Source organism: Hyaena hyaena, unplaced genomic scaffold (assembly GCF_003009895.1).
Source record: "Hyaena hyaena isolate Hyena2069 unplaced genomic scaffold, ASM300989v1 scaffold_618, whole genome shotgun sequence".
NCBI classification, from domain to species: Eukaryota; Metazoa; Chordata; class Mammalia; order Carnivora; family Hyaenidae; genus Hyaena; species Hyaena hyaena.
The window spans coordinates 881,188-902,539 of NW_024081250.1; the positions used below are offsets into that span (position 1 = coordinate 881,188).

The 21,352-nt window shown below is 39.7% G+C and overlaps 1 protein-coding gene across 1 annotated transcript in view; it reads right to left on the reverse strand.

Annotated features, from left to right (window-relative positions):
* The window catches only part of ERC2 (ELKS/RAB6-interacting/CAST family member 2), a 903,427-nt gene that overhangs the window by 749,523 nt on the left and 132,552 nt on the right, over positions 1-21,352 (reverse strand). The window contains exon 2 of the mRNA XM_039257435.1: positions 10,599-11,015. Coding sequence (XP_039113366.1) covers positions 10,599-11,015 — 417 coding nt within the window. The remainder of the gene's footprint in view (positions 1-10,598; positions 11,016-21,352) is intronic.

The following is a 21,352-nucleotide window of genomic DNA, read 5'->3' on the forward strand; positions in this document are numbered from 1 at the left end:
TCACATTGCCTTAACACTCTACCCAAAACATTTAAGACACCTTCAACATATATGCCAAATTGGAAATACAAATAAAGTTTCCTCTTTCACATCTCAGCCAGAGTTGGTGGGAAAGTAGATTTTGCTTTATCATATTCTACCACCTAGAAGAGCACTTATTAGGAGGTTATAAATACAATTTTAATGTCTCACAACTCACACAAAGAGAAACCCAAAATACCCCACAAAAACGAGATATAAAGTAAAGTCAATTTTGGGAGGCAAAGCATTTCTTTCAAGCAATGAAATAATGATAGAGTTACAATACTGAAAACGAAGGTTAACTTTGAACAAATAAAATGGAAAAGGTCCAGCTCTAAGCACCTACTGTTTCTCCTATTCTCTGTTCACAAAAATTCATCTATTCCCTAGGAATTCATGGGGGGCCTAGATGGGCAGTACTGTTCTTATTTTAAGCTAGTACTTTAACTTTTATGAGCCACAAGTGGACTGGGGAGATCCAGTTCTGACACTGCATTCTGCAGGGCACTGTTTAACCTTTTCACTGCCCAGTGACCTCACAGATGTACAGTCCTAGATTCAACAAGTCCTGATAAGACATAGCAAGAAAAAAAAAAAATCAGAGCCTTTTGCATTATTTTTCTCCTTTTTGGTATTTACAAAGAAATTATACCTGAGCAAGAAGTCAGAAGATCAGAATTCTAGTCTCTGGTCTATTCAGGGATTATCCCTGGCATCATCACGGAGTGGTTGGGAACAGGTGCCTGGAAACAGCAGGCCTAAATTTGAATCCCAAATTCATCACTACTTGCTCTAAGAAGATAGACCCAGACACCACCCATTTGGGCCTCATCCTCCTCATCTGAGAGGCAGGAAACCACTACTTACCCCAGAGTATTGTTGGGAGGATTAAGTGGCACTCCTTGGAAATTGATGAGCACAGTTTGATGTTCACGAGTGCCCAGTAAATATTACTTGTCATCACTTCTTAATTTCTCTGAGCCTCAGTTTCCTCACAGGATTACCAGGAGCTACATAAAAAAGCATTAAAATGGAGTGTGTTCTTTGAGCCCTGTTTCGGGTGCACTCACGCCCTCCTTCGCATGAGCCCGGCTTCTCTCTCTTTCTCTGCCCCCCCGTGATATTCTCTCTCTCCCTCTCCCTTTGTCCCTCGCTCACTTGCACTCCCTCTCTTAAAACAATAAAATAAAATAAAATAAAATAAAATAAAATAAAATAAAATAAAATAAAATAAATAAAATAAAAATTGGAGTGTGCTTTATAAACTACAAAGCCTCCTTCAAATGCAAGCTACTAGCTGATGTTCCATCCAAGACAAGTAGAATCTTGGTACAGTTGAGTTGTCTCATCTTCCCATTGCCACAGCTTGGACATACTGAAGTATGAGTACTTTCTTACCACTGAGTTTTCATTTGTGGTGCCTGGTTTACCAAATGATGACAATAATAAATTAGGTCAGCTGCCAAAATACTGTTTTTCAAAAACCCATCACACCCAAGGTGGAGCAAGATGAGAAGGGCAATAAGAACAGTAATGACAGTCTCTCCCAGCATAATTCCCTGACATTCTCCCCCATCCCCGTCACCTCCCCTCACCTCCCTCTACCCTACCGCTTTCTTTTCTCAGCAGGTTCCAAAATGCCTTGTGCTTAATGGCTCCCTAGAGCTCCACCAGTCTCTGTTACTGTAAAAAGAAATCAATGACGCTCATTAAAATCAATATGGGGTAAAATCTGAACCATTTCAAATTACCATGCAGTGTTCAAACTTTAAAGGATATATTAAGGGGCGCCTGGGTGGCTCAGTCGGTTAAGTGTCTGACTTCAACTCAGGTCATGATTTCACGGTTCATGGGTTTGAGCCCCACATTGGGCTCTGTGCTGACAGCTAGCTCAGGGTCTGGAGCCTGCTTCAGATTCTGTGTCTCCCTCTCTCTCTGACCCTCCCCTGCTCATGGTGTTTCTATCTCTCTCTCTCAAAAATAAATAAAAAAACATTTTAAAAAATTTTAAATAAAAATAAAAATAAAGGATGTATTAGAATTTAAAAATAAGGCAAATGATGCTAAAGAGAAACAGGAGCAGGTGCATTCCTTTTCTCATTAGAAATGTGTGGGTAAAAGACATCAAAACCTACTTTTAGAAATGTTGTTAATAAGGGTCCAGAGAGAGTGCTTTCCTATAAAGATGCTTCATTGGCATTCACCATGTACAGAGTGCTTAGAGAAAACAGAACTCAGTGAGAGAACAAAGGGAACCTGTATCAAGTTGGCATCAATGAAATTTCCATGTAATCTCCAAAGACATAACATATTCAAAATTAAATGCTTACTCAGAAAACAAGTATGAAAAAGAAGTATGCAGTTCCTAAGGTCACCTCTTAAACTACAGTAAGACTAAGTAACATGGCAGGCTTTGGAATGATCACACAGACTGGGGGCTTGGTAGCCACAAATGATCAGGTTTGTGTGAAAACAGTAGCAACAACAAACATGTGACCAAAAGCCAGAAATGCCTTGTGCACTTAGGCAGAGCTTCACAGTCATTTCCTCAACCACACTGTCAACCCTAGTTGGATAGCTCCAGCAGCATCTCATCAAACTCAACACATCCAAGTCTTTCTTCAACCCTAGTGCCTCCTGCTGATCCTCCCATCTGCCCACTATCCCCCCATCTGCCTGAACCCAAGCCCACAGAGGGTGCCTGCTCCTCACAGCTCCCAGCACTGGGTTCCAAGTTGTCAAGGTCCTGTCTGGAAGTGGAGATGACCTTTCCCTTCAACTTCTGGGGCTACCACCCAGATTCAGACTCTTGGTGACCTGAACAACCATGGTATCCCTCTAACTAGTCTTCATAGCTCCTCCTCCCCAATCCACTATCAATCAGCACTAACAGTCGTTTTTGATCATGCCATTCTCCTGGGAAAACTCCTTCAAAGGCTGCCCAGGGCCTACTGAGTAAAACCCAATCTCCTGTGTCACATGTTCAAGGCCCTCAGGGACCTGACCTCAAACTACCTATTCAGCCTTATTTCCTTTCCTTCCTTATAGGTGGAGTTTTAACTGCTCCAAAGACATGGCACCCCCAAACCCACCATAGTTCCTGCCTCTGAGGCCTGACTCAGCCATCTCTTTTCCAATCATACTTCACCACCACCCCTGTGTGTTGAAATTCTTCCTGCCTTAAAGACCAGCTCTGTCATGGATGAAGCCAGTCGTCAGCCTCCTGTCTCTAAGCTGCACTGCATGCAAGTGCCATTCAACATGCTCTTAGTACACCACCTTGAGAAATAGTAGCATGTGATGGTGATAGGTATAGACTCTGGAGCCAGACATCCCATGTTCTGATCTTGGCTCTAGCATTTGCTTTGTGTGACTGGAAATAATTACTTACTTCTCTGTGCCCAGTTTCTTTATCTGTGTGATACGGATGATGACAACAGTATTTATGTAGTACAGAACTTATCACAACATAAGCCTCAGTAAGTGTGAGCTGGTTCTCTTACTACACACCTGAATCCTTGAACAAGACCACAAACTTGGCCAGGGTGCTCCCACAGCAATATGGATGCTCGGCATCCATTCTATGACATCCAATACAGTTTCAAAAAAAAAAAAAAAAGAAAAAGAAAACTCCCAGTTACGGTTACACTCAAGTTCCTGATCCATACCAAACACAATGACAGAGAAAACATAAAAGAACATGGCACTACAATCATTATGAACCACCCCTCTGATACTGGCAAAATAAATCAAAAAAATTCTCTAGTTGTTTTTTAACTATTTTTTCATTCTTTCAAGTATTTACAGAGCACCTGCTGGCAATATTTGAGGTTTGTGAATATGGATGAAATGTACTAATCAGGTAAGAAAGTCACTTTATTTGAAAAAAAAAAAAAAAGGGAGCACTTGTTAGATTCTATAACATATATAGGAAATAACTCTTGCAAGAGAAAATGTTATGTTTATGTGGTCAATTGTGTTTAGGAATATTTTCTGTGATAAGCTTTGTTGGTAGAAATAGAACATGTTAAAACTGTAGAATCAGAATTAGAAATGCCTGCATCATAGGAGCACATGTACCCCAATGTTCATAGCAACACTCTCCACAATAGCTAAAACATGGAAAGAGCCTAAGTGTCCATCAACAGATGAATGGATCAAGAAGATGTGGTTTATCTATACCATGGAATACTACATGGCAATGAGAAACAATGAAATCTGGCCATGTGTAGCAACATGGATGGACCTTGAGGGTGTTATGCTGAGCGAAATAAGTCAGGCAGAGAAGGACAAATATCATATGTTTGCACGTATAGGAGGATTAGGAGGAACTTGACGGAGGAACAAGGGGGAGAAGAAGGGCGGAAATGGTGGGGGAAAGGGAGAGAGGCAAACCATGAGAGACTCTTGAATGCTGACAAAAACTGAGGACTGATGGATGTCGGGGGGAGGAGGGATGGGCATGAAGGAGGGCACTTGTGGGGATGAGCACTAAGTGTTATGTGGAAACTAATCTGACAATAAACTATTTGTAAAAAATAAATAAAAAAATAAATTTAAAAAAAAATAAAAGAAAACATTAAAAAAAAAAAATGCCTGCATCAGCAAAATCATGGTTCAGCCAGCAGAACTGGAGACAAGTTTATGTTACAGAGAAAGAGACCATGTGGTTTTGAGATAAGGGTGACTACAATGAAGTTTAAAAGTTTGGGCAAAGATCATACAGTGAAGGTTTGAGCCATCAGTCAAAGGACTTCTAGGTCCTGAACTCAAGAACTTCTGGGTCACAGACTTTGCCTTGGTGGATCTCCCACTGGCCCAGGACCAACCTGGATAAATAAGTAAGTAAAGCAAGAATTCATTTTGCCCTGCCCTCCCCCTTCCTGCCCCAATGACAGCATGGTGGGAAGCCCAGGCCTAGTCTCCTGAAGGCTTTATTTGTCCCGGGTTGGTAGCAATTGTGGCACCCAATGAGTTGAGTGCTATTCAGCTCTTGCTACCAAAGATGGGTACCAACACACATGTCAGCAGAACATATATCCCTTCCCTTCAAAAACCTACAGTGCAATGAGTCCAGAGACTCCTGACTCTTCTAAGGACCAGCTGAGAAAATATTAAGAGGAGTGAATATAGGAGGATCTGATATATAAAACCACTTTTTCTTTAACAAAATCAATAGGGTTATGGGTACTTGATTGCCAAAACCTTTACAAGGAACAATATGTTCTCTGCAGAAAAAGCTAAAGAACAAGGTAAACTATTATCACATCAAATAATGTCTTATCAAATCAACCTGTATCCAAAACATCACACGACACTAGTGAGTAATGCTGTGTTTCAGCCAACACATCAGCTCACATTAGCACATCAGTTGTAGTTCTCGGGCAATGGTTTTGGTCTTCCAAATAAGTTGAGATCATAATCTTTTTGTTGTTGTTTCCTGCCAGGCAAAGAAGTGGTTTTGCCCTCAGCCTTTTCCAGACCACCGAAAGATAACAAGACACTAAAGCAATCTGACCCTCCCCATGTGCAACTCCTGCCAGTCCAAAATCTCCTCAAACAATAGGCTAAACAAGACCAGTATTCCAGAAGATGGGGGTTTATGTGAGATCCAACACCTCTGCCTGAGAATGAGTCATAAAACCACTAGCACTCTATTCCTCAGCATTCTGCCATCTAGCCCCAACCGAATTGAACCATGCAAAATGAAAAAGAAATCAGGAACACACCGAACTTAAAACCTCGAGTACATTTTAAATCCTGTTTTAAATTCATTTAAATTAACAGAGGTCAGGCTACTTCTTTATTCAAGCTGGGCTATTCTTACTGCTTTAATACCACATTTTTCTACTAAAAAATTTTTAAAAATACCCTGACAGAGGAACATTCTAAAACTCAGTAGAGAATATGGAAACAGCTCACAATAAACCTTGCCTTCTAGAATAACTAATGGAGGAAATTACCCAGTTATTTGGCCATGAAAAACAACTACTTGTGTGTTTTTATGTATTTTGCAGGTCACAAATTAAAAGCATGCTTTTTATTTTCTAGCATAGCATTTTTCCTAAGTGTTTTACAAAGAACACCAGTGCAGCAAGACAAAAGCAAGTTAAATGGGTTTGAGGAACTTCCCCTTTCTGAGAATGACTGACACACACTTGCATATTAAGGAGTCTGAGGAGTCCTACAGTAAACTCTGTGGAATCTAGCAATTTCCCAAGTTCATTTGGCCCTGCAGCCCTTTTTCTCTCATAGCACTTTATCAACATCCCACAAAATGACTGTTCTGCAGAGCACATTTCAGGAAAGATTCCTCTAGAAAAGGGATCAATGAAATGGTTTTATAGCTGAAACTCTGGAGTCGGCCTGATTCAAGTAACAGCTTCACTACTTAATTAGCTGTGGGACACTGGGCAAGCTTCTAAGCACCACCTGTCCCTCAGCTCCTGCAGGTAAAATGGGCAAAATAATAGCACCTACCTCCCAGGCATAGGTCTTTCCACATGACTGGAAGAATCTTCTGGGAGCTTCATGTGGCCAGTTCCTTTTTGTCATGCAGGTCTCAATTTACAATATCACCCCCTGCAAGAGGCCTTCCCTGATCAACCAATATCAAGTTAGCCCCACCCAGGTCGCTAGTTCTTCATCCTCTTATTTTATTCATGATACTTCTCTGTGGTTTTTTTAATGTTTTATTTATTTCTGAGAGAGGGAGAGACAGCATAAGCAGGGGAGGTCAGAGAGGGAGACACAGAATCTGAAACAGGCTCCAGGCTCTGAGCTGGCAGTCAGCACAGAGCCTGATGAGGGGCTCAAACCCATGAACCGCGAGATGATGACTTGAGCCAAAGTTGGACGCTTAACCGACTGAGCCACCCAGGCGCCCCTGCTTAACTTTTAAATTATATTTCACCCCTAGAGAATACAAATACAATGAAGTCAAACTTTATTAGTTATTATTGCTTCATCCCCAAACAGATCCTCATTAAGTGCTCACTGAATGGATGGATAAATGAATGAATGAGGTGATTGTGAGAGTTAAAAAGGTACCAATGTAAACCATTCTTCAAGGTGACACATAAGCATCTACCCATATGTGGTTATGAAAACTTCTGATGAATGACGACTGGTTGAGGAACTCATAATTCTTGCACTATTTAACCTGCCTCTTCTTGCTGTGTTGTGGGTAAACATTTCATGGCATTTATTCAGAGATGTGTTCGTAAATGGGCTTTATGGATGGGGTGGTAGAGATGTAGGCCTGGGGGGAGGATTTGCTGATTTCCATGGTATAAATGCTCCCACCAAGACTAATTTCAAGTTATCAATGGCTTAAAAGCAGGCTCCACAAAATTCCTGAAAATGTAGCAAATGGCTCTCAGAAGCCAGAATAATCCTTCTCCTGGGGAAGGTCTTTTCAGGGATCCAAGTCTTATTTGTTAAGTTTAAAATGAGACTCTTTTTTAAATGTATAGAGACACCTTTTCCACATCCTCCCTTCTTAATGAGCCAAGAAAAAGGCAATCCACTGACTTTCATCTGATGCTCAAGGAAACTAGCTGGATGTGTTGGGCTGTATTTTCTGTACCACTAATCTGTGGGCTCTTTGACTGATATTTAAAACTCTGAACATGATCTATTTCCATGCCAGACCACTGGGAAGACAAGCTAATCTCATAAAACACTAATTGAATTGTGTTTAGATTCATTTAAATGGAGGCATCCACACAAAAGAGTCAAGGCACCATCTACTTAGTGCTACCAATGAGCAGAATCCAATAACAGAAAGGGAGTGACTCTACCCTGACCACAAGACTCCAACATGGAATCAAGGTCAATGCTGCAGATGGAGGTTTCTCTGGCATCACTGCCCTACTGTACATGCAACATGACCCCTTGGTACCCAAAATAAAGCAGCGGCTTTTTTATTCAACTATGGCAATCTCCTAGCTATAGCTCTAAGATAACACAACCACAGCTTCAAAATCCATCCATTCTGTGTGCAAGTGATTACATGACAGTAGTTATTGCTCCTCTTCCGTAAACTAAATGTAAAGTCTATGGAGTAAGGCACGAAGAAGTTAGTTTCTGCTCCACTGTATTAGCTACTTTTTGCTGTGTAACAAATTATCCTCAATTTCAGCAGCTTAAAACAACACACATTTATTATCTCACAGTTTCTGTGGATCAGGAATCCTGGCATAGATTAGCTGGGTCCTTTGCTTCATAGTCTCTCACAAAGCTGTAATCAAGGTATCAGCCCAGGGCCTGTCATCTTACCTGAAGGTTCCACTGGGAAAGGATCCAGTCCAACCTCACAAAAAGGTTGTTGGAAGTCTTCAGTTGTTTGTCGCTGTCTGAGTGAGGGTCTCAGTTCCTCACTGTGTGTTGACTAGAGGCTATTCTCAGTCCCTCACCACATAGGTCTCTCTCCCTATTAGCTTACTTCATCAAAGCAGCAAGTTGAGAGCACAAAAGAGTTGGCTAAAAAGATGGAAATAAGGGGCTCCTGGGTGGCTTAGTCGGTTAAGTGTCCGACTTTCGCTTGGGTCATGATCTCGCGGTTCGTGGGTTCGAGCCCCGCGTCGAGCTCTGTGCTGACTGCCGGCTCAGAGCCTGGAGCCTGTTTCAATCTGTGACTCCCTCTCTCTCTGACCCTCCCCTGCTCACGCTGTCTCTGTCTCTCTCTCCTAGAAATAAATAAAACATTAAAAAAAAAAAAAAAAGATGGAAATAAGTATGATATAACCTAATCATGGAAGTCACATTGGCATCCTATTTCTTTCACCATATTCTAACTGTTTAGTCACTAGGCTCAGTCTATATTCAAGGACATGGATTTACAAAGAGGCATGAATTCCAAGAGGTACAAATCACTGGGGGCCATCTTAGAAGCCTGTCCATGATTCATTCCTCCCATCATGGATGGGAAGACCCAGGCCCAACAAAACATCTCTTTAAGCATCTCATTACAAAACCAAGCCCTGTGGTTTCCCAAGCATGTTGCTAATATCTCATGAAAATAAAACAAGGGGGTATAAGCAAGAGGACATTAAATGTGAAGACACAAATGTCTGCTCAAATGTTCTAAACAAATACAATCAATATCAGAGAAAACACACAGGAGCATCTACATTAGCAAACCCTGTCATGGAAGTCATATATTCTGAACAACCAAACAAGTGACTCACAAGAACTGCTCATCAAGGGTTCCTGGATGGCTCAGTTGACTGAGCATCCAACTTCAGCTGAGGTCGTGATTCCACAGCTCAGGAGTTCGAGCCCTGCATTGGGCTCTATGCTGACAGCTCAGAGCCCAGAGCCTGCTTCAGATTCTGTCTCCCATCTCTCTCTCTCTCTGCCCCTTCCCTGCTCACACTCTGTCTCTCTCCCTCTCAAAAATAAATAAACATTAAAAAATAAAATAAAATAAAAAACAAGAACTGGCCATCCAAAAAAGTATATGATGCTAAGAAATCTAGTTTGGCCTGAATGCAAATAAGTTTTGGAATTTTTATTTACTGCTATAGCATATTTTTTAATGCCATGTTATTGCTTCCTATTTTCTGTGAGATCTGTGTCTCCCATTGCATTTTGCCTGCATGGTACTTTTGAGATCCATACCCACCACTATGGAACTGCTATAAAAACTTCAAGCCTTGGCTGTCACCCACATTTTTCCTAAGCTCTATCCAACTACGTATCCTCATATATCTGTGCATCCCAACATTCGATAGTAGTGGCAGGCCAGAGAGGTGGCCTCTGAAGGACTTCAAATGATTTTAATCCACTAAGTGTAAAATGTATACTCAGAAAACCTGGAACATTTGTCTTAGACAAAAGAAAATTCAGACAAAGATGGTTTTAAACCTAAATGTTCAAAACTAGTCTGCACATTTTACCATTCTTCCCAGAAAGATCCATATGCTTTACTTTCTACAAATGTTACCCCAATTCACCTATGAAAATATTTAGGTTCATTGTTTCGCTAATCACCTATTTGTGTTCCTCCTTTAGAGAGATAATTCTTTTTTTTTTTTTTTTTAAATATTTTTTTATTTATTTCTAGGAGAGAGAGAGACAGCGTGAGCAGGGCAGGGTCAGAGAGAGAGGTAGACACAGACTCTGAAATTGGCTCCAGGCTCTGAGCTGGCAGTCAGCACAGAGCCCGACGCGGGGCTCGAACCCACGAACTGCGAGATCATGACCTAAGCGAAAGTCGGACGCCCAACCGACTAAGCCACCCAAGCACCCCCTAGAGAGATAATTCTTGATAACCATCTAAACTCTGAAACTATGGCCATCTGTGGGAAAGTAGCTGTAAGCCACCTTAGAGCTGGCATGTGCTGCACACACTCGGATCCTGAATACGTGTCGAGTAACATATGTATGGTGAGCAGAGAAAAGAACTGATACAAAATTCCAGTTTAAAGGTGACAAGCAGACAGGAAGGCTATAAAACAGATGCCAGGAAATTTTGTTAAGGCTGCAGATATCTTCCAACCTGTGAAAGTAACTTCGTAACATGTTTTCACTTGTAAAATATGGCTTTGAGGAAATAGAGTGAATATCCTTACCTCTCTAAGATGTATGTTTTCCTTCTCTTTCTGGTCTAAAATCACTTCCAAGTGGCTGACTTGAGACTCAGCCTCTGCCATCCGCCGTGTCCGCTCATTGTCATCCTCAAGACTTTTAGAAGGCAAACCTTTACTTTGCAACATCTCAAGAAGCTTTTTAATAGACTCATCTCGGGAATTGAGGGTCTGTTTCTGTGTTTCAATTCTCAGCTCCATTTCCTCCAAGGTCTTCCTTAAAAGGAACAGCTCCTTAGCTTGTCTGTCATGCTCAGCTTGGAGCCGCCGGAAGTTCTCCTCAGTCAACTCAATGGTGAAGTGCTCTGCTCCACGGTTGCCACTCTCTTGCTGCAGGAGGTGATTGAGGTCTCTCTGGGTTCGAAGCTCATCCTGAAGGGCTTGGATTGTCAACTGCAGGTGCTATGACAGAAAGATGGAGCAGGAGAGGAGAAAGAAGAGGAAAAAGTCAATGGAAATGCCAAGTGCTATTTGCTGCTACCACACTATGAAGATGGAATGTTAATCACGAGGTCCAGAGGGCCAGCCGTCAAGTCCTCCAGGGTGACTTCAGAAGCATGGGACAGCACATGGAGAGGGGGAAATTAATTCACTGATGCTTTCTGAATGTCTTAGGAGAAGAGAAATGTACACATACACAGGAACAGTATATTAGTGTCAGTCACAAGGGAAATTATACATCTAAAGAGTTTTAACTGAGGAAGTGGAAAGGGTTAGAAGGGAAAGTCTCACAAACACACCTTCTTTACACCTGCAATGCTCCAGACTCAGTATTCCCTGTTTCCTAAGGTGTTCTTTATTCTACTATCCATTATTTTCCATCAGAAATGCATTTCCATTTAAGACAATGAAAAAAATAGCATCCACTACAAGTAGACACAAACAAAGACTATTTTTTTTTACAAATAAAGCTGTGAACAGGTTTAGTAAACAGGATTACTGCATCTGCAAGCAAAAGGGAACAAATGCAGACAGGGACAGAAACAAACACACAAGGAGGTGAGGCTGTGCAGAGCAAAACAAACAAGCTGCAAAGAGTGGACCAACCTTGGTTCTTCTGGCATCCAGTAACTGAACAGCATGGGAAATGGAAAACAAAAAAAATGAAGCAAAAAATCAACACAAAGAAAAATCCAGTGCAAGCAAAGGATATTTAACAGAAAGAATCAACATAAAGTACCTTCACGGAGAAAGGAAAAAAAAAAAAAAAAAAACAATTGCTTATCAAAGCAAAGACCCATAAGCTACACAAAATCTATAGCACTGTTGTTTGATAAATGTGATCAATAGAGAAAAAAAAGAAGAAAAAGTTAGGTCAATTCCACCGTTTGTTTTCTTAAATCTCTCTGACCGAGGAACCTAAAGTCTTCGGTATATTACCAGGGAAGAAAGCACAACACTCCACAAGTACCCACATTTTATTCCAGGTCACTATTTTAACCAAAATCAGAGTGAAAACACCAGAGAAACAAAATAGTTACTGCTTATGAGAAAGTAAACAGTTGCCTGACAACAGTTCATAAATTCTGCAACACCTTCCCCACAGGATCAACTCCCAGGCTGGTCAAAACAGGCAGCCATAAGCCTGAAGGCATTTTCTTCCTAGGAACAAACCAGGATGCTTCCAAAACAGCAGTTCATCATTTACACACTCCTACCTGTAGACCAGACACAGAGTTAAGGGAGGGAATCAAAATGAGTACAAGGTGTATCTCCTGCTCCCAAGGAACTCACAGTATTTTAGCCATTAATAATATTATGTCTAAGTTATATACATATTGGAGCAGTCCACATTTTGAAGTCTTTCTGAATTCCTACAGCTGGTACCCAAGAGGTGTTGAGATCTTTCTGAGTGTGGCCTAGGAGTGATATTAGCACTCAATATTGCATCATCTTGATAAAACTGTCTTTCAGTTCACATACATCCACTGAGGCATTCCCAGGGCACAAAGAACAAGCATTCCCTTTCTCATCCATGTGCCACAGTGCCTCACTGGAAAGTGACTAGGAAAGAGCAACTGGCATGGGTGTTTAATGATAGTAATTATGAATTCTTTAATATAATTCAGTCCTGTAAAAAATTCAGTGGTTTTTAGTATAATCACAAAGTTGTACAATGATCCACACAATAAAGTTGAGAACATTTTCATTATTACAAAAGAAATGCTGCAGGATACAAAATTAACAAAGAAATCTGTTGTATTTCTTTAGACTAATAATGGAATAGAAGAAAGAGAAATTAAGAAAACAATCCCATTTACAAATGCACCAAACTGAATAAAATACCTAGAAATAAATGTAACCAAAGAGATGAAAAACCTATACTCTGAAAACTGTAAGACACTGATGAAAGAAACCGAAGACAAGACAAACAGACAGATACTCCATGTACATGGATTGGAAGAATTAATACTGTTAAAATGTGCATTCTACCCAAGGCAATCTACAGATACAGGACAATCCCTATTAAAATACCAATAGTATTTTTTCTCAGAACTAGAACAAATTATTCTAAAATTTGTGTGGAACAATAAAAGACTCCAAAGAGCCAAAGTAATCTTGGAAAAGACAAACAAAACTGGAAGTATCAAACCTCAGATTTCAAGATATACTACAAAGCTCTTGTAATCAAAATGGTACGGTACTAGCACAAAAGCAGCCAGAGAGAGCAACTAAATAGGATAGAGAGCTCAGAAATAAACCCATACTTATATGGTAAACTAATCTATGACAAAGGAAGCAAGAATATAAAAATGGGGAAAAGACAGACTCTTCAATAAATACTAGAAAAACTGGGCACACAGACACAAAAGACTAAAACTGGATCACTTTATTACCACACACAAAAATAAATTCAAAATGGATTGAAGACCTAAATTTGAGACCTGAAATCATAAAACTCCTAAAAGAAAAGACAGGCATTAATTTCTTTGATACCTGCCTTAGCAACATTTATAGATACATCTACTTAGAAAAGGGCTACAAAAGCAAAACTAAACTATTGGGACTACATCAAAATAAAAATGTTTTTTGCACAGCAAAGAAGACCATCAACAAAACAAAAAGGCAACCTACTAAATGAAAGAGGATGTCTGCAAGTGATAAATCTGACAAGGGAGTAATTAAAATATGTAAAGACTTACATGGCTCAACACTAAAATAACAACCCACTTATAAAGTGGGCAGAGTACCTGAATAAACATTTTTCTAAAGAAGACATACAAATGGTCAACAGGCACATGAAAAGATACTCCACATCACTAACCATCAGGGAAATGCACATTAAAACCACAATGAGATATCACTTCACATCAGTTAGAGTGGTTATTATCCAAAAAGAAAAAAATAACAAGTGTTAGCAAGGTTGTAAAAAAAAGGGGGGGGGACGCTTAAGCACTATTGGTGGGAATGGAAATTGATGCAACCACTATGGAAAACAGTAAGATTTCTCAAAAAGTTAAAAACAAAAATGGCATGGCCATCTAATCCAGTAATTCCACTACTGGGTACTTACCCAGAGAAAACAAAAATATGAATTCAAAAGATATACACAAACTTATGTTTACTGCAGTATTTATAATAGCCAAAATATGGAAGCAGCTACCTAAGTATCCATTGATAGGTGTGTGTGTGTGTGTGTGTGTGTGCGTATGTGTGTATACATACACACTCAACCATAAAAAAAGAATGAGACCTTGCCCTTTGTGACAACATGGATGGACATAGAGGGTATTATATGTGGAATCTAAAAAAAAAAAAAAACAATGAATAAGCAAACAGAAACGGTCTCATAAATACAAGGAACAAACTGGCAGTTGACAAGGGAAGGGGTGTAGGGAAGATAAGTGAAGTAAGTGAAGGGGATTAAGAAGTACAAACTTCTAATTATAAAATAAGTCACAGAGTTGAGAAGTACAGCACAGAGAATATAGTCAATTAGTATTGTAATAACACTGCACGGTGACAGATGAGAAAATTAAAAAAAAAGAAACCCTGTACTTTTTTTTTTACCTTAGATTTATTTCTTTTTTTAATAGTTTATTGTCAAATTAGTTTCCACATAACACCCAGTGCTCATTCCCACAAGTGTCCTCCTCCATACCCATCCCCCCTCCCCCCACATCCATCAGTCCTCAGTTTTTGTCAGCATTCAAGAGTCTCTCATGGTTTGCCTCTCCCCCTTTCCCCCACCATTTCTCGCCTTCTCCTCCCCCTTGTTCCTCAGTTAAGTTCCTCCTAATCCTCCTAGACGTGCAAACATATGATATTTGTCCTTCTCTGCCTGACTTATTTCGCTCAGCATAACACCCTCAAGGTCCATCCATGTTGCTACACATGGCCAGATTTCATTGTTTCTCATTGCCATGTCGTATTCCATGGTATAGATAAACCACATCTTCTTGATCCATTCGTCCAATGATGGACACTTAGGCTCTTTCCATGTTTTAGCTATTGTGGAGAGTGCTGCTATGAACATTGGGGTACATGTGCTCCTATGCCTCAGCATTTCTGTATCCCTTGGGTAAATTCCTAGCAGTGCTATTGCTGGGTCATAGGGGAGTTCTATTGTTAGTTTCCTGAGGAACCTCCACACTGTTTTCCAGAGGGGCTGTACCAGTTTACATTCCCACCAACAGTGCAGGAGGGTGCCCGTTTCTCCACGTCCTCGCCAGCATCTCAAGTTCTCTGATTTGCTCATTTTAGCCACTCTGACTGGCGTGAGATGGTATCTCAGTGTGGTTTTGATTTGTATTTCCCTGATGAGGAGGGATGCTGAGCATCGTTTCATGTGTCTGTTGGCCATCTGGATGTCCTCTTTGGAGAAGTGTCTGTTCATATCTTCTGCCCATTTCTTCACTGGAGAAACCCTGTACTTTTGAGCCAGTCATTTCCTTTCCCCCTTCCTATCCCCAAGCCCTGGAAACCTCTAGCTTACTTTCTGTCTCTATGTATTTACCTAGTCTGGACATTCATATCCATGGAATTATGTAATAAGTGGCTTCTTTCACAAAGCATGCTTTCAAGTCTCATCCATGTTGTAGCACACATCAACATTTCATTCATTTTATAGGTGAATATTATTCCATTATAGAAACATATCACATTGCATTTATCCATTCATTGGCTGATTCATATACAAATATCCATAGTGTTCAAAAAGTGGAAACAATTTATACATCAATCACCTGATAAATGAATAAAATGCAGTATATCCACACAATGGAGTATTATCAAGTCACACAAATCAATGAAGTACTAATACACGCTGTAGCATAGATAAACCTTGAAAACACTATGTCATGTGAAAGAAGCCAGTAACAAGAAACTGCATGTTGTAAGATTCTATTGATATGAAATAACCAGAATAGGGGCACCTGGGTGGCTCAGTTGGTTAAGCATCTGACTTCGGCTCAGGTCATGATCTCACAGTTCGTGGGTTCGAGCCCTGCATTGGGCTATGTGCTGACAGCCAGCTCAGAGCCCGGAGCCTGTTTCAGATTCTGTATCTCCCTCTCTCTCTGCTCCTCCCCAGTCATGCTCTGTCTCTCTCTGTCTCAAAAATAAATAAACGTTAAAAATAAGTTTTTTAAAGAAATATCCAGAATAAGCAAATCCACAGACAGAAAATAAATTGGTGACTGACAAGGTGACTAGACTAGGGGGAAATGGAGGGTGACTACTAAAGGATATGGGATTTCTTTCTGGGGTGATGAAAATTTTCTGGAAGTAGATAGTGGTGCTGCTTGTACAACTTTGTGAGTATACTGAAAACCAATGAATTTTACATGTTAGACAGGGGAATTGTATACTACACAAATTGTATCTCAATGAATCTGCCACAAAGAAACATGAGGTGAGATTATAAGGTAATATAACCTCCCTCCACCAGCTCCTCATCCCAAAACCACATCAAAACAAAATCCACAGGAGAATCGACAGCCTTCAGTCCAGTAATGTGGCTGCTGCCAAACCTCTTGGGAACAGAGAGTGGAAATGTCTTCAAGTCATTTAAATATTCTTGATTATGGCAAATATCTCTTAGATAAGGTATAATTAACATACAGTATCATATCAGTTGAAGATGTAACAGTGACTCCATATTTTGAACATTACAAAAATGATCTCCATAAGTCTAGTTATCATCTGTCACCATACAAAGTTACTACAGTATTATTGACTATATTTCCTATGCTTTACATTGTATCCCCATGACTCATTTATTTTATAACTGGAAGTCTGTACTTCTTAATCCTCTGCACCAACTTCACCTGCCCCCACCAACATTGATCCACGGTGGCAACCAAGAATTTGCTTCCTGTATCTAAGAGTCTGTTTTCTGTTTTGTTTGTTCATTTGTCTTATATTTGAGATTCCACATATAAGTAAAATCATATAATATTTGGTTTTCTCCATCTGACTTATTTCATTCAGCATAATATCCTCTAGATCCACCCATGTTGTCACAAATGGCAAGATCTCATTCTTTTTTTTTTATGGCTGAGTAATATTTCACTGTGGTATATATATCTTATCCATTCATCTATTATGGACACTACGTTTGCTTCTATATCTTGGCTACTGTAAATAACTGTGCAATAAACATAGGAGTAAATATATCTCTTCTAATTGGTGCTTTTGTTTTCTTCAGATAAATACCCAGAAGTGGAATTACTGGATCATGTGGTAGTTCGTAGTTCTATCTTTAATTTTTTTTGACGAGCCTCCATAATGTTTTCAAAAGTGGTTGCACCAATTTACATCCCACCAACAGAGTAGAGGGTTCCGCTTTTCACATATCCTCAACAACACTTATTTTTGTGTCTTTTTGATAATAACCAATCTGATTGGTGTAAGGTAATATCTCAATGTGGCTTTGATTTGCATTTCTCTGATTCATGATTTTAAGCATCTTTTCCTGTGCCTGTTTATGATCTGTATATCCTCTTTAGAAAAATGTTTATTCAGGTATTCTGCCCATTTGTTAATCAGGGTGTTTGTTTTTTTTACAGTAAGCTATATAAGTTATCTATATATTCTGATATTAACCTCCTATCAGATATATGATTTGCAAGTATCTTCTCCCATTCAGTAGTTTGCCTTTTCATTTTGTTGATGGTCTCCTTTCCTGTGCAAAAGTTTTTTACTGTGATGTAATCCCATTTGTTTACTTTAGCTTTTGCTGCCATTGCCTGAGGAGACAGATCTAGAAAAATACTGCTAAGAATGATCAAAAAATTTATTGCCTATGTTTTCTTCTAAGAATTTTAGGATTCCAGGCCTTACATTCAAGTCTTTAATCCATTTTGAATATATTTTTGACATGGTGTAAGATATTGGTCCAGTTTCCCTGATGGTTTCCCTGGGGAATTCTACCAGACATTTAAAACAGAATTAATCCCAATTCTTCTCAAGCTATTCCAAAAAATAGAAGTCGAAGGAAAACTCCCGGACTCATTTTATGAAGCCAGCATCACTCTGATTCCCAAGCCAGACAGAGATCCAACAAAAAAAGAGAACTATAGGCCAATATCCTTGATGAATACGGATGCAAAAATTCTCAACAAGATCCTTGCAAATCGAATCCAGCAGCATATCAAAAGAATCATCCACCAAGATCAAGTGGGATTCATTCCTGGGTTACAGGGCTGGTTCAACATTCGCAAATCAATCAATGTGATCCATCATATCAATAAAAGAAAAGATAAAAACCATATGATCCTGTCAATAGATGCAGAAAAAGCATTTGACAAAATACAGCATCCCTTCTTAATAAAGACTCTCGAGAAAGTTGGGATAGAAGGAACCTACTTAAACATCATCAAAGCCATCTATGAGAAGCCTTCAGCTAACATCATCCTCAACGGGGAAAAACTGAGAGCTTTCCCCCTGAGATCAGGAACACGACAGGGATGTCCACTCTCACCACTGTTGTTTAACATAGTGCTGGAAGTCCTAGCATCAGCCATCAGACAACAAAAGGAAATCAAAGGCATCAGAATTGGCAAAGAGGAAGTCAAACTTTCACTCTTCGCAGATGACATGATACTCTACATAGAAAACCCGACAGACTCCACCAGAAGCCTACTAGAACTGATCCAAGAATTCAGCCAAGTTGCAGGGTACAAAATCAACGTACAGAAATCGGTTGCATTTTTATACACCAATAATGAAGCAACAGAAAGAGAAATCAAGAAACTGATCCCATTCACAATTGCACAAAAAACCATAAAATACCTCGGAATAAACCTAACCAAGGATACAAGAGATCTGTATGATGAAAACTATAGAAAACTTATGAAGGAAATTGAAGAAGACACAAAGAAATGGAAAAACATTCCATGCTCATGGATAGGAAGAATAAATATAGTTAAGATGTCATTACTACCTAAAGCACTCTACACATTCAATGCAATTCCAATCAAAATTGCACCAGCATACTTCTCAAAACTAGAACAAACTATCCAAAAATTTGTATGGAACCACAAAAGACCCCGAATAGCCAAAGTAATACTGAAAAATAAAACCAAAACGGGAGGTATCACCATCCCAGACTTCAGCCTCTACTACAAAGCTGTCATCCTCAAGACAGTATGGTATTGGCACAAAAACAGACACATAGACCAATGGAACAGAATTGAGAACTCAGAAGTGGACCCAAAAGTATACAGCCAACTGATCTTTGACAAAGCAGGAAAGAATATCCAATGGAAAAAAGACAGCCTTTTTAACAGATGGTGTTGGGAGAACTGGACAGCAACATGCAGAAGAATGAAACTAGATCATTTTCTCACACCATGCACAAAAATCAACTCAAAATGGATAAAGGACCTGAACGTGAGACAGGAAACTATCAACACCCTAGAGGAGAAAGCAGGAAACAACCTCCTTGACCTCCACCGCAGCAACTTCTTACTTGACACATCCCCAAAAGCAAGGGAATCGAGAGCAAAAATAAACTGTTGGGACCTCATCAAGATTAAAAGCTTCTGCACAGCCAAGGAAACAACCCAGAAAATTAATAGGCAACCAACGGAATGGGAAAAGATAGTTGCAAATGACATATCAGATAAAGGGTTAATATCCAGAATCTATAAGGAACTCACCAAACTCCACGCCCGAAAAACAAACAACCCAGTGAAGAAATGGGCAGAAGACATGAACAGACACTTCTCCAAAGAGGACATCCAGATGGCCAACAGACACATGAAACGATGCTCAGCATCCCTCCTCATCAGGGAAATACAAATCAAAACCACACTGAGATACCACCTCACGCCAGTCAGAGTGGCTAAAATGAGCAAATCAGAGAACTCTAGATGCTGGCGAGGATGTGGAGAAACGGGCACCCTCCTGCACTGTTGGTGGGAATGTAAACTGGTACAGCCCCTCTGGAAAACAGTGTGGAGGTTCCTCAGGAAACTAACAATAGAACTCCCTTATGACCCAGCAATAGCACTGCTAGGAATTTACCCAAGGGATACAGAAATGCTGAGGCATAGGAGCACATGTACCCCAATGTTCATAGCAGCACTCTCCACAATAGCTAAAACATGGAAAGAGCCTAAGTGTCCATCAACAGATGAATGGATCAAGAAGATGTGGTTTATCTATACCATGGAATACTACATGGCAATGAGAAACAATGAAATCTGGCCATGTGTAGCAACATGGATGGACCTTGAGGGTGTTATGCTGAGCGAAATAAGTCAGGCAGAGAAGGACAAATACCATATGTTTGCACGTATAGGAGGATTAGGAGGAACTTGACGGAGGACCAAGGGGGAGAAGAAGGGCGGAAATGGTGGGGGAAAGGGAGAGAGGCAAACCATGAGAAACTCTTGAATGCTGACAAAAACTGAGGACTGATGGATGTAGGGGGGAGGGGGGGATGGGCATGAAGGAGGGCACTTTGGGGATGAGCACTGAGTGTTATGTAGAAACTAATTTGACAATAAACTATTTGTAAAAAAAAAAAAAAAAAAAAAAGATATTGGTCCAGTTTCATTCTTTTCGTTGTAACTGTCCAGTTTTCCCAACACCATTAATTGAATAGTCTTTTTCCAATTTTATATTCTTGCCTCCTTTGTCATAGATTAGTTGACTATGTATGTGTGGGTTTATTTCTTGGCTCTATTTCATTAATCTACATGTCTGTTTCCATGTCAGTACCATATTGTTTTGATTACTATAGCTTTGCAGTATACTTTGAAATCAGTGAGTGTCATACCTCCAGCTTTGTTCTTTCTCAGGATTGTTTTGACTATATGGGATCTTTTGTGGTTCCACACAAATTTTAGGATTCTTTGTTCAGGCTCTGTGAAAAATGCCATTTGTATTATGATGGGGATTGCACAGAATCTGTAAACTGCTTTGAGTACAGACATTTTAACAATATTAATTCTTCTAATCCATTAGCATGGTATATCTTTCCATTTGCTGGTGCCACCTGAAATATCTTTCATCAGTGTCTTACAATTTTCAGAGTACAGAAATTTCACCCCCTTGATTAAATTTATTTGTTGGTATTTTATTCTTTTTGATATAATTGTAAATGGAATTGTTTTTTTAATTTCTCTTTGATAGTTTATTATTAGTGTATAGAAAAGCAACTGATTTCTTGATGCTAATTTTGTATCCAGCAACTTTACTGAATTCATTTATTAGTTCTGGTAGTTTTGTTTTATTTTTGGTGGAGTATTTACAGTTTTCTATATATAATGCCATGTCATCTGTAAATA